The sequence below is a fragment of the Pyrus communis genome, chromosome 9 (genome assembly GCF_963583255.1).
Source record: "Pyrus communis chromosome 9, drPyrComm1.1, whole genome shotgun sequence".
Classification (NCBI taxonomy): domain Eukaryota; kingdom Viridiplantae; phylum Streptophyta; class Magnoliopsida; order Rosales; family Rosaceae; genus Pyrus; species Pyrus communis.
The window spans coordinates 20,455,902-20,477,479 of NC_084811.1; the positions used below are offsets into that span (position 1 = coordinate 20,455,902).

The following is a 21,578-nucleotide window of genomic DNA, read 5'->3' on the forward strand; positions in this document are numbered from 1 at the left end:
GAGGCTACTGTCATCTTCCCTGAAGACGTTTTTGAAAATATGGTCTGAAAACCATAAGTACCTCATGGGCACAGAGGTACCCCACTCCAAGTCTGCCCGAGTTTAACACCGAGTTCAACAGACTATGAAGAAATATAAGCAGGCAAAAGTTGAATGATTGGTGGGAGTCACCTCGACCAAGATGTGGGTTAGAGCCACTCCTTCAAGGAACTCTAGGTTGGGCACCCGAAACTTGGGGTAGTACCACTGAAGCCATAATTGGACCATCCAAGTTGGCCCATTAAGGTTAGTCTCGAAGGGCTCGTCTCTGATCATCTCATAGAAGAGATGATACAGGTGTGCGAGGAGGAAATGCCCTGTGGCAATGTCATCGAAGAAGTGCAGTACCTCCACCAAAGGAATCCACTTTAATTTTACTTTATTCAACTTGTTGAGGAACATATGCTTGTTCAACCAATACAGGAGGAAGTACATGTGCTCCTGGTCCCTATTTGTAGTGGAAGACGGTGGGCTAAAGGTTTTCTTAGCAAATGGGATGAAGCCCGCGAAGGACGTCCCATAGCTTTTGAAGGTGGGATTGGTGTACTCTAGGTGAGTAATGGACTCAGAGGCACTTAATGCTTCAGTAGTCGGGCAAGAGGGTGAGGACCAGTCAATGGTGATGTCCACACACCTGCCCGAGGGCCTTAGCCCGAAGAATTGAGCCATGTCCAGGATTGTGGGAGACATGAGACCCATTTTAAAATCGAATGTATTTGTCCCATTGTTCCAAAATAAAAGAGTTGTGGTCACGAGCTTGAGCTTGGCAATAACAGTGACCTTGCAGAGCATGATGAACTCGTAGATGCCATTGTCCATCCACTTTCTCTTCTAGATGGGCTCGAGCTCGTCCACCCACTACGATCAGACCTCATCCTTCATTAATGGGAAGCTTTTTCTGAAATTAGACCATTTGAAGGCCAAGATGCCAGCCTCATTGGAATAAGGATTAAAAGTGAACCAGTTGGCAGAGAGCATGTTATTCTCCACCACAATTGGGACTTGGGCCGTCTAGGCTGATCCTAGAGAGTGAACTCCTCATTCTTTGAAGAATATTGAGATGTTCAGGCTAGCCTGAAAGCGATGAAGGCTGTTGAGTAAACGGTGCAAGTTAACAATCTTCTTGCCAAACTCGCATGCAGGATGAGTTTTAAGTTCCATTGATTGATTGATTTTTGGGAAGAAAGTGGAGAAAGCTAAAAGCAGAAAGCAGAAAGCAAGGGAGAACTGTGAAGGCAAGAAAATTCTGGAAAATCTAGGAAGTTTGGAAGCTCAGAAAATAGGATTGCTAAAGGTATTTGGCTGAGAAATTTAAATGGAGGTTATATAATGGGCAGTTAGTTAACGTTGGAAATTGTGGGTTAGTGCAAAGGTTTATTCGAAAATGGTTGTTTAAATGGTGCAAGTCCCGAGTTAAAGCATATGGCTGGTATTTAATCATTATTAAGGTCTCGATTTGCAGACTTAACAAATGATTAAACGGGGCATTGTTTGGGTTAATATTTAACATTGAGTTTTGTATTAGGGAAAGCCCAAAGGTGGCAAAACAAGTCGAACTTGCCTGAAGCCTAACAATGAAGCCTGAAGCAAACCGAAGCCTTTTCAGCCAAGGCATAGGCCATGTGCCTATGACTGAAGTGACAAATGACAGAGACCAACTCACTATCAGCCAAAAAACACTTTCTAATGGCATTACAAGTAACTGGATGATGACTCATTGCCCTCTGAGAGCCATCAACCAAGAGTAGAGCTAAAGCAATAGGGCCAAATTGTCTATGAAAGGGGAAAGAGACATCAGAGATAAGGACACTCAACCAACCAATCAAAAGGCATACAAACTCTGCTCTTAAGCCAGTTTGTATGCAGAAAGTTGAAACTTGTCCAAATTCAATCCTTTTAGCTATAGTTCCCTTAGAAAGCCATCTTTTGTCTAGTATAAAAGCTCTGCTCCCTTCCCTTAGTGTTGTAGTATCAATTCCCTTGTGTAAAACCTATTTACCATCCATCATTTTTAGCATACAACCTCTGTAAACTCAAAGAAAAGTGTCTGCAAGAAGTCGACCTTGCAAAACAAGGTGAAATCTTGCTTGGGTCTCTTTGTTTGTACTTTCATTTAGTAGATCTGTCGCTTAATGTACATTTCAGCATGTATTCAAGTTATTTCCAACCGTTTTCCAGCTAAGGGTCTCATTTGCATTCAAATCTGGTCAACTTAATAAACCTGTTTTCATTAAGAACAAACTGTGTTCAAGAAAATGGTTAAAAGGGCCCTGAACTCCCTTCATTTTGAGCGTACAAGATTATGAACTAAAAGTTCTTGTTTACAAGACAAGAAAAAGAACTTAATGCAAACTTAACTCATATGTGACAATCCTTTAATAACAAGAAGTTTAAGTAACTCACATCTATTCAACATCTGTTATACTGAGATAACTGGCATGCCAAGATCCTTGTTAGTTTTGATTGTGAGCCTCAAGGCCAATACCTAAGGCCCCACAAAGGCACATTTCAAACTAACTACAAACTCTCATTGCAGCACACCGAGCAGTAAGAGCTAGCCCGACAACACACCAAGTGCCAAACCCCTAAAAAGTTGTGCGAGGGAAATCATAGCCTGAATGATACGCAAGTACCCTATGTACCAAAGTACAAATCTCCCTGACCATTTGTCTTCAACTACTCTCATCACCCTTGGAACGCCTACTTCCTTTCTCTATACTATTTTAGCAAATTTTATATTCTTCTTAACCTAATTTAATTAATATTTAAAAAAAGTAAATGTTCACACTTACTTAACTTTTGCTTTACAGTGAATGTTATGCCAATGACGCCACTGGTTGGGTGAAAATTGCGATTTCGATCATTCCCAATCATTGACCCTCATCGAGGCCGCCGACCATCGTCCCCTGCTTGACCCCAAAACCCTTGCCCATGGTTAGGGATGGACAATATATTTATAGGTATGGATAACCGCGATTATTCGTATATTTAAACATTTATGAAGGTAGTACCACCCTTGTCGAGAATGAAAAGTCAATTTTTACTAACCCTCGGTAACGAGTCTTTTCACCCCGTAACTTTAGGATTGAATGAGTTTTTTTCTTTGGATTTTGTAGCTTAGAGGTGAGTTGTAACTCGTGGTCTAGTTTAGGAAATTACGATTCCAATTGCTACTTCTATTGAAGAAGATTTGATCCTACGTGGCATAGCAAATAAAAAAATATATATTATATCAAAAATATATATTATTATATCAAAAAGATGACTCACCCACCAAGGACTTTATCGCACCCTTATGTCTCCATCTCTCGAGTCGAGCTCAATCTCTGGCGGGTATTGTTTGGTCAAATCTCATCACTATATCTGAAATTTATTTGGACCCAATTTCTTTTTATTTTTATTTTTTTATGTTCAACTTATAATATTTTATTTTGGAATTTATGCGTTACTCCATATACTAAATGGGTTGGAAAGAAAAGCCAAAAAAGAAGACATTAGTGAAAATACCTCTGGTTATCCCATTCACAACCCTCCACAAAAACACCCTCTCTCTCAAACCTCTCTTCAACCCTTGACCGCCTAAACCCCGTGTCATTCCTATTGCATGATTTAAATTCATTGTGTTTCAACCTCAAATTGGTTTAAATCACAAAATGGTTGAATTTTTGTGAAAAGAAATGATGAAGAACTTGAGTTTTGCATACATTATGATGTTGAAGTATTGCTTCTATATTATATGATATCTCTTAATTGATTTACGAGTACGTTGTTCAGTTGTTGTTTCTATATTATGGTAGGATGAGATTTGGACCTTTGATGGTGGGTGGTAGGGTAGGTGTAAGTGGCCTAGCTGGGTGGTTGGTGAAGGGGTGAAGAACACTGGGTGTCTTTTGGTTTTTAGAGGTAGGGGTGAATGTCGGAGGTGACTTTGATTGGGTTTCTTTTTCTTTCAAACCCATTTTGTATGTTGGATAAACCAAAAATTTCCCTTGCTATATTCATTTGAGATGCTCTAAATTCTCTTTACTTATAAGTAAGAGGTTTTATGTTCGATTCTCACCAAAAACAAATTTGAAACACATTATTGCTAGTAAATTGTGAGGCTAAACTCCCTCCCTCTTATTTAATGCAGGTAATATCGTTTGTTTAAAAAAAATAAAAAATAAACCGTGTGATATGTCCAATAATGCCATAATCCAACCCAACTCAAGAAATCGAGTCCAATCCAACAAGAACCTGCCCAAAAGAATAGGAATACATGTCCAAAGTCCAAACGGTTGCTGTCAGGAAGGCTTCGTGATCTTCCTACCTACCAAGTCCTTTCATACTCCAATCCGTCTATAAATGGGTCCTCTCACCCTTTCCTTCTTCCTTCCTCCTCCATTTCAACATCTGTCACCCCAACACAAACGGAAGGGAGAGAAACAAACAATAACGCCGAAGGAGAGAATCTCTCATCCTCCCAATTTTCTCACCTCCCAAAGACCATTTTCCCATAACATTACTGTGTATTATACCTAGAAATGTCCGATGCCTATTGCTCCGACTGCAAGCGCCAGACGGAGGTCGTGTTCGATCACTCGGCCGGCGACACCGTATGCTCCGAGTGCGGCCTAGTGCTGGAATCCCATTCCATCGACGAGACCTCGGAGTGGCGTACCTTCGCCAACGAGTCGGGCGATAACGACCCGGTCCGTGTTGGCGGCCCGACCAACCCCTTGTTGGCCGATGGCGGGCTGTCCACCGTTATAGCCAAGCCTAATGGGGCTTCTGGTGAGTTCTTGTCTTCGTCCTTGGGTCGGTGGCAGAACCGTGGGTCTAATCCAGATCGGGGCTTGATACTGGCCTTCAAAACCATTGCTACCATGTCTGATAGGTATGGGACCGGTTGCTGAGATATTGGGGAAAATTCATGAGTTTTCAATTGAGAAAAGGAGTTGTTTTTTTTGGATTAGATTTTGGGTTCTGATTGAAGTTGGATCGGAATGATTATGACGACGGAAAATAAAAACTGAATAGTTAGCTGAAGGTTGAGGATTTGTAGAAATTAGAATTGAATTTGAATAAAAGATGAAAAATTGATTTATTTAGGTATATTTTTCATAATTTAGCTGACTGAATTTAGGATTGATTTTGTTGTTGTTGAAAACAAATTGATGCAAAACTCTCCATCTTCTAAAAAATTATAAAATATATGAAATTTCGATGTCAAAATAATATTACTTGTAGATTTTAGTGAAGAGGTTTCTTATGCTTAACATGTTTCTTATGATGGTCGTATTTCTTGAATCTGCATCCAAACTATATGAGAACATTGAAATATAGGTCTTGAACTTGGTCTAGATGTAGAGGTTCCGAGTTTACTCATTAGCGAGTGGTTTATGTATTACCTTTCCCTATTTCTAATGCCTGCTTCTTCCCGATGCTCCGAAGTTAAGATTTCCTCTTATGCTAATATTTTTTTTTTTTTTTTTTTTTTTTGATGAGACTATTTTTAAACTTGTACCAAAGCTGATGTTATAACATTGTGTTTCAGGTTGGGCCTTGTTGCAACCATCAAGGTATGCTATTTGCTTACTACCAAACGTTTTTTTTTTTTTTTTTTTTTTTTAATGGGGACTACCATTAATATTGATTCTGGAAAAGATCCAAGTAGCAGGAAGTCTGAGGGGCTTTGACCTATGCCAAAGCATCATTATCTTAATTTTCTCTATTGTACCATTAATAATTTGATATGCAAAACAGTGATGGCTAATCCTTAACTTATTTAATACTTTAGAAGTTCAACAGAATGCTTTATGATGGAGAAACATTTGTTACAAGCTTTTCTGTTGTCTTTTCTTATTTGGTTCAACTGTATTGGACCATTGTTCTCTGAGTTGGAGCTTGAAACCAAGTCTTTTTAATTGAGACCAAGCCTTGAATGGAAATGGTTGTTATAGGCCATTGGCTAGTGGTAGGATGACATAATGGACAACCAGTAGATCACTTTTAATTGGTTTGGTGTCTTGTGGTTTATGGATACTGGATTTATCCTTTTTGGTGCTGATTGATGAATCTTAATTTTGTTTGCTATTTGGAGTACAAAATAGGTTTAGTTGCTTCTGTAGATGTTCCATCTTGCTTTGATATAGTACATTTGGTTGAAGAGAAATGCTAGGCTTTCAAGGGAAAGATAAAATTCAAGTGGGAAGGGTTTTTGAGACTTGATTCCAGAGTTTTTTTTTTTTTTTTTTTTTTTTTGTGTGTGTATGTGTATGAGCAAGTGAGCGAGCAAGTGCATTTTCTTCACATCACAGCCAGACTTGTATAACAATAACAAGTTGTGAATTCAAAATGTTTGTGCTAATTTTTATCAAGTTGGTTGTTTGGGCAAAACTCTAGCAAAAACTTCTAAAATTTGAAATTTTTTTTGTTAAAAGGAGTGTAGAAGGTTAGGAACTTATGATTGTACCTTCGGTGGATTGTCTGTTCATTGATGTTGCATTATTTTATTTTATTTACATTGATAAAGTTCTACTGTTACCTTCTTGCAATTGATAAAAGGGACCTAAGGACCTTAATATTCCCAGCCTGATGTTTCAACCTGATAAATCTTTCTGTTTTCTTGATATTTAAAGTTTTTAGTACAAATTAATATGGTTTTTAGGGTGTTAAAGAAAAGAAACAGACGTCATCCAATTATACATGTGCTTGGTCCATCTTCTGACAAAAACAGGAATAAGCCCCGCTAAAATTGTAGTTTTCTGGCTTGTCTATAGTTCACTTTAGTATATTTTAGGATGTTTGGTTTATTCTTTCATTTCTCGTATAACTATTTTTCTCTTACCGTTTGGGCATGCATTGGATTAGAGCATTATATCTAATGGTGCTTTTATGATTGGTTTAAAGGATCGGGCTAATGAGATATATAAAAGGGTGGAAGATCAGAAATCTAGTAGAGGAAGAAATCAGGATGCACTATTGGCTGCTTGCCTGTACATTGCTTGTCGACAAGAAGACAAGCCACGCACTGTAAAGGGTACGGCTTATGATTTCTTTTTACATATGGATGCTTCCTGAATTATCTTTGCCTTTGTGTATGAGCTTCCCTGAATCTGTGGATTTCAATTAGAAATTTGCTCTGTCGCCAATGGAGCCACAAAGAAGGAAATTGGCCGAGCAAAAGAATACATAGTGAAACAACTGGGATTAGAGAAGGGTCAGTCAGTGGAGATGGGAACAATACATGCTGGGGACTTTATGGTGAGAAGTTTTTCATTATCTCTTTAATTCTATTTGAAGCAAATAAACAATCATTAAATTTCGTTGATCTAGGCAACAAATCATACTTAATACATTTTCCTAGTTTGTTGTTGCCATTGACATAATATCTACTGAATTGCAGAGGCGATTCTGTTCCAATCTTGGTATGACTAATCAAGCAGTCAAAGCTGCCCAAGAAGCCGTGACAAAGTCAGAAGAATTTGATATTAGGTAGTTCCTTTTTTAATGCATTACGAACAAGAAAAAGGGTATTATTTGATGAATGCATAATTGGATGACTGGAAGTGTTCCTTTCTTATTGTGTGTGTTGTCAACATAGTAACACATTCATTTTACAGTAAACAAGGACTCTATAAAAGCAATAGAAAGCTAGTTTAAAGAGCCAAATCCATAAAAATCATCTCCAAGAGACTAAATGACTCTATAATAGCAAAGTGAGCAGTTGCTCTTTAAGTTTATAGTCACTGTTCAAATTAATAAAACTCAAAGGTGGACCCGTGAACCGAGGAGAAAAGGAAGAGAGATAAGGTGGTTCTAGAAAAGAAGTGGGTTGTGTCTTTTCTTTTTGAAATGATCAACGATAAAATAACAAAAGTTTGTTAAAATAGAGAGTTGTTGAAGATGAAATTTAAGGAGAGTAGCTAAAGTAGTTTTTTGACACTGTTCACCTGCTAAACAAGCAAATTTAACAAAACTGTTGGAGATGCTCTTAGGGCATGTTTTGGTTGAGATTGGCTATGTGTTATTAGGTATATATACTGGTACGATTAAAGTTTCTAATAAATTGAGTTTCCTTTCCTTTTCTACTTTAATTTATCAGTGTAATGGTTATAGTTGAGCTCAAAGAAATTATGAGAAGAAATTATGGGAACAATGGTTATTCTTTGTTCATTTCCCAGCAATTCTGTTTTGGATAGTGACGAGGAGTTACATGATATGAAAAAAAATATTCATCATGTGATTTCTTCTTGCAAATGAAATTCATTGGTCTTAATATATACCCTTCGTATTAAAGGCGTGAAGATTCTTTATTTTAAGAATGGTCCGTTCAGCTACACCAATCTGCACTAGTTGCTTCTAATGATGGATTTTTTTTTCTTTTTTTTTTTTTTTGTCTAAATTTCAGGAGGAGCCCTATATCGATAGCAGCAGCAGTTATTTATATTATCACCCAGCTTTCAGATGACAAGAAGCCTCTCAAAGGTCAATATCCTCTCCTTTAGAAACAAGGGAATTAGCGTTTGAAAATTGTGGTTGAAAGCTTGTTGATTGGGTTTGCTATAGATCCAATCTTGATGGCTTTACATTATTCATTTCTAATTCATTTTTCTCCCATCCTACAATCTTATAGCTTCATTTGGAGCTTGTTTGGAAAATGCTTTTAAAATGGCTGAATGTGCTTTTGGTGAAAATGTTTTTTTTGGAACTAATCCTTAGTAAAAATGCAAGTAAATCCTGGAAACTTTGCTTTCTGGAAGAAGCACAACATAACTGGTGCCTCTTACAGAAAGCAGTTCAAGTGTTTTTGGAACGTAAAAAATTCTCTCTAAAAGTGCTTTCAATCATTTTAAAAGCAGTTCCAAACAAGCAATTAATTCATTCTTAATTAGCGCTGACGTACGCAATGGCCAATGCGAGTGCAGATATCTCCGTTGCTACAGGAGTAGCAGAAGGAACAATCCGAAACTCATATAAAGACCTTCATCCCCATGTGTCAAAGATTATACCTGGCTGGTACGCAACGGGGGATGCTCTCAAGAGCCTTTGCAGTCCTTGAAATGTAGGTGAAGCGGATTTAATTAAGAACACAGAGAAAGTTGAATTGAATTGGAGTTTTTTTCTTTCCCTTGCGTTACTATCGGATGTATGAACGATACAGAAGGCTTAAATTGTTTTATAGAATTCCTTGTCATAGGAAATTATATATTCAATAGACTCAACTGAAATATATGCTTAAACTAGCAGAATGTTTTCGAGTTTTGAACTAGCAGAATGTTTCACCTCAGGAGTACCATGACTGCAAGTGTGATCATTTTAAATTGGGAGCTTTAATGAAGAAGGTTTTTCCAAATTTTTTCTTAACCAAAAACACCTTTATTTAATGAAAATGACAAATTACGTACATCAAGTTTGGTTGAGGAAAGAGGGCGTCGATACGAACCCGTAGCACTTACATTTCATGGAAGGGAACTCCATGAGAAGGGATTAAACTTCTGTCGGCAGTAGAGGGCCAATTTCGTAAATTTAGGTAAAAATTCGAAAAAAAAACAATACCTTTTTGAGCTCAATATGACTAGGCATCGAATTTCAACATGTGGGACTTTTATGAAAAGAAGAGGGCGTCGATATGAACTCGTACCCTCTATCTTTGCGTGATTTCATTACAATATGAAAGTCCTAAGAAGAATTTAAGATTGGAAAGAATGATACGAGAGGGAAGAAAACAAGATGGGAAAAGAAAACGGGACTAAAACTGTCGAGGGACAAAATCGAAACTCGGTCAATTATTTTGGTATGACCAATCTATTGGGCTAGTTTGATGTTGGATTTTGTCCTATCATTAAATAAAGTTGTTAACGAATTCTTAGTTAAAATACAAAGTTTTGAAGTCTTTTCTATTAGTTTTTCTTTTTAAATTATGTGTCTCCAACGGTGCATTTGAACGAAACTCGATCAATTATTTTGCTTGGACTAATCCATTGAGCTGGTTTGATATTGAATTTTGTCCTACCATTAAATAAAGTATTAAGGTACTCTTGGTTAAAATTCAAAGTCTTGAAGTCCTTCCTATTTTTTTTTTTTTAACAATCGATATAATGTACACTAAAGTAGAGATGGGCTTAGCCTCACAATAAGCTAGCAATAATGTAATTTAAATTCGCCTTTGGCAATAATTGAATCTAAAACCACTCACTTTCCGGTGAAGAGTGAAGAGGAATACCACTAGACCGTAGTATTAAGTGGCAAAAGTTTACATTCAACAACAGGATTATAAGAATTCTTTACCAGTGAACGTACGACTAGCGAACAACCGGATCCATAGCGTCACTGGTGTCGGTAAAGTCGTGGAGGTACCTCTGTAAGCCAAGGATCTATAGATAAGAATTCTTTACTGACCTGAATAGATATATCAAAACACAAAAAGCATTTGAAACCAGTGACTCTATTTCTGCACTTCTATAAACAACCATCTTTTCTGTACAAAATGTTATCAAGAACCCATGTCTTGAACTTATTCAGCAAAACTAAGTACCAGCACTCTGAAACTATGCAGAACAAGTAACGTACACACGCTCAGCGATCTCAGCTCATCAGCAGACAACAAAGTTTTCGAATATAATTTATCCGCTTTTCTATATATTCTACACCTTACATAGCACAAACCTGCGAAACGAGTAAAAGCCCAGTTGTCAAGGCTACATCAACTGTTCATGCTCCTTTTTCCTGCTCTTGTGGCAAAGTAATGCATGGGTAAACCCCTTGGAAGAGAGGTTGCCAAGCAACTGTTAGCATGCACTTCACCAACCAGTAGAGCAAAATTAAATGCATCATCATTCTTCGGGCTGAAATAAAGCGAAACTTGAACTAGTCTCAGTCTTTGTAATCTGCATTGCAATATATAAAATCTTTATAAGGTGAACTTGCACAAGGAAATATAATTATGGGAGCAGCTCACCATTACACCTTAGGGCCCTTGATCTAAGACTGAACATCTTGGATGAAGGGAAGGGGGAAATTTAATAGATGTTTCCATACTGTGAAGATTAACTGGTTTATCCATCCCATGCCCTAACGAAAAACAAAAATGACGTCCCATGACAAGGAGTGATGGTTTATTATTTTATTGTTAATGGTTTTGTGATTAACATGTTATTTATGAAAGCTAAGTGACGGTTTATTATTCTCTTGGGAACACGTACACAAAACAAAAGGAGAGATTCTCAAAGAGTAGTACCAACCTCAGTAGGACGAGAAATTCCAGAAGGAAGAACAGGAGCAAGAGACGTCCAGAGAATGGGGTCTACCAAGGGATCGATGGCACTGTAGCTGGTCAGAAGTGGTGCAGACAAGAAGGGAGCCAATGGGAACACATCTCTTTGGTGAGACGGTCCACTCATTCCTAATGCAGACCTAAGTCCCTCATCATGACTTGTGGATTTCTCAACTGCTTTGCCATGGTCCATCTTGTGGATGGTGTTTTTGTTTTCATTCTCATCATTATCTGCATCCTTTTCCTCCTTTTGTGATGCTTTCTCTTGCAAGTTCTTATATGCCGCTGACCTTGAAAGGATGCTCATGGCTGAGACTCTGGTACCTTTATGCTTTTTACTTACATGGGAGATGCCCAAACACGGCATCTGGTATGGTTCGGTAGGCTGGATTTCCCATTCCAATGTTTTAAGTTCAGCTCCAATATCTCCAACACAACCGTGTTTTGTTTCTTCTGACGATTTCATGCTAGTTTCAGCTTGACGAGATCTGTTGGGTCCCCACCACTTGATGTAACTTGTTAGGTCAATCTTTCTTTCAGTGCAAAAAGCTCCCAAAAGTTCACTTTCTGTTGCTGGATCAACGCCTGTACCTTCAGGTCGTATAAGACAGGAATGGCACTGATTCAGGTAGTAATCCAGATGAAAGGAATATAATAAATTCAAAATCCTGCAGCTGCAACTTTGTTTGCCGAAGAATCAGTTCGAGGGACTGATTTTTCAGAGCCCTCTTACCCAAAACATTGCTTCAGTTCAGCATCTTTTGAGGACTTACCATAATGTAAGCTATTGAAGTACTCAGATCCACCCATACGACCCAGTGACGGCTCCCAACGACTGTTAAGTGTACAACAAGATAAAAAGTTAAGAACAGAATGAAGAAATTACAGACATTGCACAGAATTTGGAGATATTTTATGCCTCTACTAGCTGAGAGTCCACAAACAACAACAAAGCCTTTTCCCACTAAGTGGGGTCAGCTGTATGAATCCTAGAATGCCATTGCGCTTGGTTCTGTGCCATGCCTAGCTGAGAGTCAACAACACAAAAAATTGGTACTGCAGTGATGCAACGCACAGCAATGGCCAAGTTTTCCACGGTTTTGTTCGGTTCAAAAGTGGGATTGTAAACGTTAAAAGCCAACTAAGAACACGATATAGAAGAAAATACAGATAACATAATATTATTTAAAACTTTGGTGGAATTGAGTTATATACAACAAGATTTTTACTTCTGTCCAAAACGCAGTTAGGGAAGATTGAGACCTAAAAAGCAGAAGAAAATAACTCTACTGGCATAACAAACAAAGATCAATCTGAAAAAGTTATAAATGAGCATCTTTAAGGAATAACATAATGTGCCAAGAAGTCCTACGAGAAACGAACTACATACATTGTGCCTACAAGCAACAGTTAAAGGTAAAGCATACCTGGAAAGCCCACGGTACTTAGAAAGTCCTCTTGAGAAACCACTGCTTTTCCTGCAAGAGTAGAATAACTACTATTAGACATGTGCATATTAATTAAGATCCAAATATGTACTTAAAATCTATATACACACCTCCGAAGAGAAGCAAGGTATTCCTCCCTTGACAGATTCTGCATCTCTTCAAGATCTCTTGTGTAATCAGTAACCTGCAATAATTGAATGAGGAGCTAACGTGAACAAACGGAATACTTTAGTTGATAACTTGAAAATATTTACATATCCTCATACATTTCCAATCCATGGCATGAACTAAGATGTTGATTTGAAAAACTTAACTGTGTTCTCTTACTTACGGTATACTCAACAGTAAAACAAATGCTACCCCAATTACCAGAAGGGAAGAAATTTCAAGTGAAATAAAAACAATAAAATGAAATCAGCAAATCAATGGCATTAATCTCACAGGAAAATTGATGAGAGTGCCAGGGCCCCAATATTTCAAGGCAGCAAGATCATAAGCTCTAGCTGCAGCCTCTTCATCGTCATACGCCCCTGTAAATTCCATATGCTACTCAAGGATTAATAATTAAACCGATAGCTTCACATGAAATTGCCAATTTCTTAAGTAATTCATGGAAAACTGAACCCCAAACTTACCCAAGTAAACTGGAATATATATCGAATTGTCAAGCGCCAACATTTGCAAGCACAATCCAAGAAATCAAATGCTTGTCAGAAATTACAAATTAATACAATATTTATACACAAACCAAAAAACGATACATACATACATATATATATATATATATATATATATATTTTAGAGGGAGAAAAGAAAGAAGAGAGACCTTGTTTTCCCTTCTTATTCTGGTTCTGATTCCAGGTACTTTTATCCCAAAGATGAGCCTCATAACGACCTGTCCACCTATGCCTACATTTCCATACCCCAAATTCCCAATCAAATCAAATCAAAATTCCTCCTTCTTTTTTTGTTTTTCTCTGCAACCAAACAGAAAGAGAAAGAGGAGAGGAGCTTAATTACCGAGTGACTCCACGGTAAATGGAGCTGCGTTTTCCAGCAGCACACGGAGGCATCTTGCTGATGCGCTCTTTCGCCGTACATCCTCTCTCTTTCTTCGATTTCTTTACCCCTCTGTACACCATTAGCTGATCGCTCGCCATCACCGCCTCCGACGGCTCTGCACCCCCACCGCCACTGCCGCCGCCGCTTTCGGTCTTCGGACCGGGATCCGAGGACGACGACGCCATGATTGAACACTCCAATTGAACCCAAACTAAAACCCTAGAGAGAGAAATGGAGCGAGAGAGAGAAAGAGGGAGATGAGTGACTGAGTGTGAGTGAGTTGTTTGGGTTTTGTTTGTGTTCGTTTCAGTGAATCACTGTGGAGGGGAACAGCTACAGTGAGAGAAGGTGAAATTACGAACGTACCCCTATTTTGTTTTCACGATGGCGATCGTGATGATTTGGCAAGTTCAGATTGACAAAAGTTGTAACGGCTAGGATGAGAAGCAGAGGGTAGTTACATAATTTAGGATGCTTTTCAAAGTGTAGACAGCGTAGTAGTCGCGTTAACTGCGAATGCCACGTGGTCCGCTGTACTTTTATAGTTTGAAAATATAGGAGGTGCCACCGCACTTAAATGACAGTGACACCCTAAATTCCCTCTACGTACACGCCATTGCTAGGCTTGATGGGATATGTGTCATCTTCAATATAGAGAACTAAATGTCTAAAAGTGAAAAATGACATGATTCGTTTAAAAATTCATCTCTAATCAATGATTGAGTTATAATTCTGTAGAGTCTACCAGGCCATTATTTGGCCAAAATGACATCAGACTGGCCAAATATAGTCCCCACTCTTAGCCCTTTTTTGATACTCAAGCTCCTCACTTACAATAATTTATTCAAATTCAACGGCTAAATTTGAAAGAATACAAGGTAATTTAATAAAATTAATCAATAAATTTAAAGTATAAACTTAAAACTAATAAATTATTGAGAAAGTATGTTTAGCCCCTTCGGTTGAAGATGATATATGAGTATGACATGACAATGTTCATTTAAAAATAATTTTTTACATGGCTATAATTCTAGACGGAGTTATATCTAACCATTTCGGTCGGAGATGGCCTATCCAATTAAAATGGCTATGAGTCTAATTTTTTGTTTGGTGGTGTTAAATGATAGGTATGAGTCCGAAATCAAGTGGGTTATGTAACCCAACCTCACACACAGGGTACAAGTGAAAGAACGCGTGGGTTGTAACAGAGAAGCATACACATGAAAAAAAAATAAAAAAAATAAAAAAAAAGAGCTCTAAAGTGTCAATTGAGGAAGTCTGAAAGTGTTGAATAGTGTATTAAGTTGTAAACATTGTTGTAAATATGTCTAATAGAGTTATAAACTTGTGACTTTTGTCCAATCTCCTGTGTTCCAAAGCTAATGTTGGTGTTCCCTTCAGCTCATTGGCATCGGAGTTCGAATTTTGTTGTTAGATCAGTTTGAACAATTTCTTTCAGCCGCATTGGCTAAAGCTGCATTTCATCTTTTACGTTAGCAGCACAAATTGTGTGGAATCAATCAAAATGTGACATATATGGAAAAATAATTAAACAAACCAAAAACATAAAAAAAAAAAAAAAAAAAAAAAACGAATAGGTCCTTTCTCCATACATACTTATTTGATATGTGTATTATCATCTTCTCCACCTAGTCTCCTAATACCGTCTCACCAGATCTCAAGTTTACGCGTTCTGTCACATTACTGTTTTACTACAGGAGTGCACCACATTCTCATAATTAACAAGCAATAACCGCGAAATGCCTTAACAGATAAAATTACTAATCGATTTTCTTAAATTCTATTTAAAATTACACAAATCTTGTCTATTTATGAATAGTAAGTTAGTAACCGGAGGTGCTAGAGTACTGAAAAAAAACCATTACCTATAGCTAATGGTTCACAGCAATTTAGCACTAATAGAATCTAAAGAATTAGTCAAATAGAAAAGCAGTACCTCCTTCCTAATGGAATCACTTTGAGGCAGTTAGCAGCTGCACACTGTGAGGTAGTTGGCAACGCAGCATCCAGTTACCATATATGCAATACTGCCAACCATTACTCCAGATATTAATTTCCCTACCACCCCGAGAGTGTCCAGACTTGCCAGATTTTTTTCCCTGCATTCTATGATTAGCTGAAGTAATTGATCTGAAGCTCCATTACGTAGAAAGCGATCAGAAAGTGCAAGAGCAAGATGAACATACTGTCAGCGACTGGAAACAGTAATATTACCTTAAATTTCAGTACGATGACCATACTATCCCAAAACCAAACAAAAGATGAACAGAATAGCCACCCATAACACCCCCTCCCTCCAAAGAAGAAAGGGAAATTGCTGTTAATATGCTCCCCAAAAGCAGATAATTCATGCATGAGAACATAAAGGTATTGAAGATGCTATTCCAACATACGTTACCTTTGAAAAGTTGTCTTTTCAGTCCCTTGCTTCTTTAGAACCAGAACTCGCCATACTATCATGCTCTTTTTCTACTGGAAGATCTCTGAGTATGAAGTCATTCCATTTGAAATTGATTAAGAAATGCCAGTTCCAGCTCAGAATTCAAAGTAAATAGGCCAACATGTATAGCAAAAATATATCTTTACACGGCTAGATAAGAAGATAAACTACAAGTCAACTAATGGTACTCCCTTAAACACATGCTACGACGGCCACAAGTGAACTAAGATGTTGTAATATACAATAATTCATCAGAAACAGAAATATGCAAACTACCAAAATCAAGAATTTTGTAGCTTTCAAGTAAAGTCTAAGCCAAACGGACCATGACACACAATCAAGAACAAATCATGTGTATTGCTTTTTCTCCAACATTTTATTAAAAGCAAAGGGAAAAGGAAGAGAAATCTTTATTCAAGAAAAGGGAATTAGAAAACAGGATGAACAAGATATCCGCTTGGAACACAACAACAAAGACAAAGTTAAACCAAACAGGATGCTAGACATACAGACACTCATCATAACAAATAATTGGTAACCGAAAACCATGTACGAAAATTGCGAGTATTGCAATTTCAACTACGTTTTGTAAAAGGGATTTACAAAGTAAGTTATATAGATCGACACCAATCCTAACAAACACAGAATCAAAGAATACTAAAGAATTAATGAATCATAACTAGAATCACAAAATTTTATTTGACAAAGCAGCTTCAAAATCGGGTCATTCATTGCACATGGAGTTTATATCGGCAGTTGGGACACGTCTCCTTATCCATGTTGAACCAGCGAAGGATGCAAGATGGGTGATAGACATGAGAGCATGGCATCCGAATGAGCTCACTTGCGGTCCCACCAGACAATTCCTCCAAACATACACTGCAAGAACCCAGGTCGCCGTCACCCCTTTCGAAATATCTCTCTGCCCCCAATTTCTCAACCACAAAGTCCAATGAAATTGACGACGAAGTTGAACCGCCATCACTACTACCAATCGAAAGCAAAGCCATTGAGTTGGACATATCATCAAACAGTTGGTCGACATATTCAATGGTCAGTATTTTAACCGTAGCCAACATAACAAAGCCCATGGAGCCATTAGGGTTTGCCAATTTCCGGGCCATGGATTTGATCCGGGGGGCTAATGCTTCGTAGATGGCAGGATCAAGGTTGAGGGAAGAGGAGAGAGATCGTAAGTGAGCGCGCAACTCGGGGAGTAGGAGTTGGCGGGGACCGAAACGGAGCGTACCGTAGCGATCAGGACCCAGTGGAAATTCATCGAGAATAAAGGCGTGGAAGCGTTTCTGAAAAATTTGGTCCTCACGGAGAGAAAGCTCGCCGAAAAATTGGGACTTAGAGTCCGCCGGAGATTGGAAACCCTGAAGCGTCACATGCACCCAGTAGTCGGAAGATCGGAACGAGAACGACGAACGCTGAAACTCCATTGATCGACTAGAGATTTGAGATCAGACGACCAGAGGTTTGAAAATTTGAAACTTGAAATTCGTTGAGCGAGAGAGAGAGATGAGAGATTTGAGATCGCTGGAGAAGAAGGAAGAAATAAGGGCGGGTGAGACAGACAGAGACTCCGCGTATTAGTTTTATAGCCGTTAGCTTCTGGGTTTTTCAGGTCGGTTTGGGCAAGTCGGTTTGGGCGTACATTTGGCGCTGATTTTTGAATTTTGTGAGGAATTTTTTATTTTTTAAATCCTCTTTTTTGGAATAATATTTTAAAGGTAATGCTAGGTGATCAATTTTTAAATTAAATTTGTAAAGCAAATGGTGTGGTGGTTGATTATCAGATTATTACATAAGTGTTGATTAACGTACTTATTTCCTATTTGTTACACATCACTTAATTTATAAATTTTAGTTTAAAAATTTAATCTCGATAGCATTATCTCTTCTCTAATGGCCATTCTAGTCCTTTACTTCTATTTAAGGCGAATAATTCTAGGGCACATTATGGTCTTCTAGACTTCAACAAAAAGTAACCTAATTTTGAGGGTTTTTAGTTGCTGACTATTGAATCTTTACATAATTTCTTTGTTTTGTTGTTATCGAATACGTTGATGGCTTCACATGACCTTTTTGCAATGGCAAAAAGTAATATAAAAGGATGTAAAGGCTGACAGATTCTGTGCTCAGGTGTGGATTCCCACCAAGTTCGGGACCGAGCAAGGCGCTCGGTACACATTGTTCTAAGAAAACATGCAAGTGGACCTGAACGGATGTCACTGTGTCACCAAGTATCGACTAAAGCGTGGAGGAATAGCTAGCAAATCATACATACGTATTTGGCGCATTAAATGCGAAAGCGATGGAAGACTTAAGCCTAGGGACTTGGGGCTCATCAAGGGTGAGTACTCCTTAGAATGAGTCAGACAAAAAGAGAGAGACTTGTTTATGCCGACTGCTCTTTGTAATGTTTCATTCAATATACGAGTGACTTAGTGGACATAGCCTAGTTTTGAGGGGTGAACCACTTAAACATTATTGTTCATTTCTTATCATTGCGATCCCGAGCCCACCAAAGGTCGACTACACGACCATACTGATCTTTGTTAACCTCCTAACTTGAGCGTTAACAAGGTTGAGATTGCAGATTGGGGTTCTGATTGCAAATTTGGCTTGCAGGCCCAATACCCATCCCGAATTGAAAAATCAAAACCATTTCGGTAAAATCGGTTCGATTTCAATTTTTTGCCTCCTTTTTCCGAACCTTTCTGGTTCGCTTTTTGGACTTGATGGCCGCAAATGGCGTCTCACCGTAGTAGCGGAAAACAATTATGTCTATGTATTCTGATTCTTGTTCAATACACACCAATCTCCCTCCCCTAACAACTAACACTATCATTTTGTCAAAAAAAAAAAAAAAAAAACCCCACATTAGTTATTTCATGTTAAAGAAAACAAATACGTTGATCTGATCTTCTATGCCCCGGGAAGGATTTTCATGTTAAAAAATTAGTGGGCTGCCTTCAAAATTTTATCGACAATAAAACTAAAGAAATTTAAACTTTATATCCCATGTAATGACACATTCACTTGTCAGATAATCTTTAGACAGGGTGACGCGAGAATTATATGGAAATTTGAATGTCAATCTCAGTCTTGTAAATAAGCATCTTACCAAACTTAGTCCAAACTGAACTTTACATCCTAACATAATCTTTACTCTTTAGAAAGGGTGCATAATAAATTTCACATTGTAATAAGTTATAATTTTGTAAATTACTGCTTAAAAACGTGTTTTCACATAACAGTAATAGTCAATGTATCCAAAAATACACAATCAAATAAAATAAGATGAAACGAAAAAAAATTCTTTAAAGTTGATAAAAAATTATTTATAGTTTGGCAGGCTTTTCAAAAGAAATTGTAACAAAAACACAAGAACAAAGACAAAGCTAAACCAAACAATGCATGTAAATTGTGAGTATTGCAATTTCAACCACGTTTTGTAAAATGGATTTACAAAGCAACTTACACATATCGACACTTATCCTAACTAATAAAGAATCAACGAATACTAAGGAAATGATGAATCGCAAACTTTTGTTTGACAAAGCAGCAGCAACATTGGGTCACTCACTCCACATGGAGTTGATATCGGCAGTTGGGACATGTCTTCTTATCCATGTTGAACCAGCGAAGGATGCAAGGTGGGTGATAGACATGAGAGCACGGCATCCGAATGAGCTCACTCGCACTCCCACTAGACAATTCCTCCAAACATACACTGCAAGAACCCAAGTCGTCGTCTCCCCTTTCGAAAAATTTCTCTGCCCCCAATTTCTCAACCACAAAGTCCAAAGAAATTGACGACGAAGTTGAACCACCATCGCTACTACCATTCGCAAGCAAAGCCATTGAGTCGGACAAATCATCAAACGGTTGGTCGACATATTCAATGGTCAGGATTTTAACCGTAGCCACCATAACAAAGCCCATGGAGCCATTAGGGTTTGCCAATTTCCGGGCCATGGATTTGATCTGGGGGGCTAGTGCTTCGTAGATGGCAGGATCGAGGTTGAGGGAAGAGGAGAGAGATCGTAAGTTAGCGCGCAACTCGGGGAGTAGGAGTTGGCGGGGAGCGAAACGGAGCGTAGCGTAGCGATCAGGACCCAGTGGAAATTCATCGAGAATAAAGGCGTGGAAGCGTTTCTGAAAAATCTGGTGTTGACGGAGAGAAAGCTCGCCGACAAATTGGGACTTAAAGTCCGCTGGAGATGGGAAACCCTGCAGCGTCACATGGACCCAGTAGTCAGAAGATCGGAACGAGAACGACGAGCGCTGAAACTCCATTGATATCGATCAGAGATTTAAAAATTTGAAACTTGAAATTTGATGAGACAGAGAGAGAGAGAGAGAGAGAGAGAAAGAGTGATGAGAGATTTGAGTTCGCTGGAGAAAAAGGAAGAAATAAGGGCGGGTGAGAGAGAGAATCCGCGTACTGGTTTTATAGCCGTTAGCTTCAGCTCTAGGCAAGTCGGTTTAGGCGGACATTTGACGCTAATTTTTGAATTTTGTTGGGTTTTTATTTATTTTTAATTTTTTTTTAAAGTTTTTAAAGGCCGTTCTAGTGCTTTAATTCTCTTTTTTCGAATAAATTTTGAGGGTTTTTAGTTGCTACTTATTGAATCTTTGCATGATTTTGTTGTATATGGAGGTATGAACGCCCATTGTAATAAGCAATTAAATATGATCGTAGCTTTACAATGTTGTCAAAGAAAATATCTTGATAAGTTTGTTAGGTTGGAAAACATGGTCAACCAAATATGACCAAGGAAGCCACTTAGTACTACAGTCTAGTGGTATTCCTCTTCATTAGTGAGTGGGAGGTCTTAGGTTTAATTCTCGTCAAAGGGGAATTTGAACCATTTTATTGTTAGTCCATTGTGAGGCTAAACACATCCCCTCTCCTTTAGTATAGATAATATTGATGTTAAAAAAAAATATATATATATGTATATGACCAAGGAAGAATGAAAACCTCTATATAAAGAGGTACTTGCATCATTGAAGAACATAACACAAAATTAGAGAAATTCATGTAAGCTATGCCAGTGCTAAAGAGATAGAGAGAAAAATAGTGATGGATATTTTTGTACTCCTATTATTTCAGATAATGATAGATAGTACTAATGTGGCCTCCACTGCTTACATCCTCAATTTCACAACAAATTTCTTATTTTGTTTGTTATCGAATACTTTGATGGTTGTAGATGGCGCTTTACTACTTTGCCAGAAGTAATCATGCTTATGCACTTTGGTGTGGGTTCGTCCCCATTGATCGCCCTCCCCCTAA

General features: G+C 38.1%; 2 protein-coding genes across 2 annotated transcripts; one reads left to right on the top strand and one right to left on the bottom strand.

The window, feature by feature from the left end:
• Nucleotides 1-4,440: 4,440 nt before the first annotated feature.
• LOC137745858 (transcription initiation factor IIB-2) lies at nt 4,441-9,283 on the top strand. Its single transcript, XM_068485889.1, has 7 exons — nt 4,441-4,915; nt 5,576-5,600; nt 6,931-7,060; nt 7,154-7,284; nt 7,427-7,515; nt 8,432-8,508; nt 8,949-9,283. Exons 1-7 carry the CDS (start codon nt 4,563-4,565, stop codon nt 9,080-9,082), a joined length of 939 nt encoding a protein of 312 aa, XP_068341990.1. The 5' UTR covers nt 4,441-4,562; the 3' UTR covers nt 9,083-9,283.
• A 1,115-nt stretch (nt 9,284-10,398) lies between these two features.
• LOC137744967 (AP2-like ethylene-responsive transcription factor At2g41710) lies at nt 10,399-14,088 on the bottom strand. The gene is made up of 9 exons (XM_068484796.1): nt 13,765-14,088; nt 13,571-13,653; nt 13,380-13,388; nt 13,186-13,274; nt 12,855-12,928; nt 12,724-12,774; nt 12,070-12,131; nt 11,265-11,887; nt 10,399-10,910 (listed from the first exon to the last, which is right to left on the bottom strand). The coding sequence occupies exons 1-9, from the start codon at nt 13,989-13,991 to the stop codon at nt 10,857-10,859; spliced, it is 1,272 nt and encodes a 423-aa protein (XP_068340897.1). The 5' UTR covers nt 13,992-14,088; the 3' UTR covers nt 10,399-10,856.
• Between the last annotated feature and the right edge of the window lie 7,490 nt (nt 14,089-21,578).

Coding starts and splice junctions, on each gene's coding strand:
- LOC137745858 (XM_068485889.1), top strand. CDS start 4,563: ATGTCCGATGCCTATTGCTCCGACTGCAAGCGCCAGACGGAGGTCGTG. Junction 4,916..5,575: donor ATTGCTACCATGTCTGATAG/GTATGGGACCGG, acceptor ATTGTGTTTCAG/GTTGGGCCTTGTTGCAACCA. Junction 5,601..6,930: donor GCCTTGTTGCAACCATCAAG/GTATGCTATTTG, acceptor ATTGGTTTAAAG/GATCGGGCTAATGAGATATA.
- LOC137744967 (XM_068484796.1), bottom strand. CDS start 13,991: ATGGCGTCGTCGTCCTCGGATCCCGGTCCGAAGACCGAAAGCGGCGGC. Junction 13,654..13,764: donor ATTTACCGTGGAGTCACTCG/GTAATTAAGCTC, acceptor ATGGAAATGTAG/GCATAGGTGGACAGGTCGTT. Junction 12,132..12,723: donor AAGTACCGTGGGCTTTCCAG/GTATGCTTTACC, acceptor TACACTTAACAG/TCGTTGGGAGCCGTCACTGG.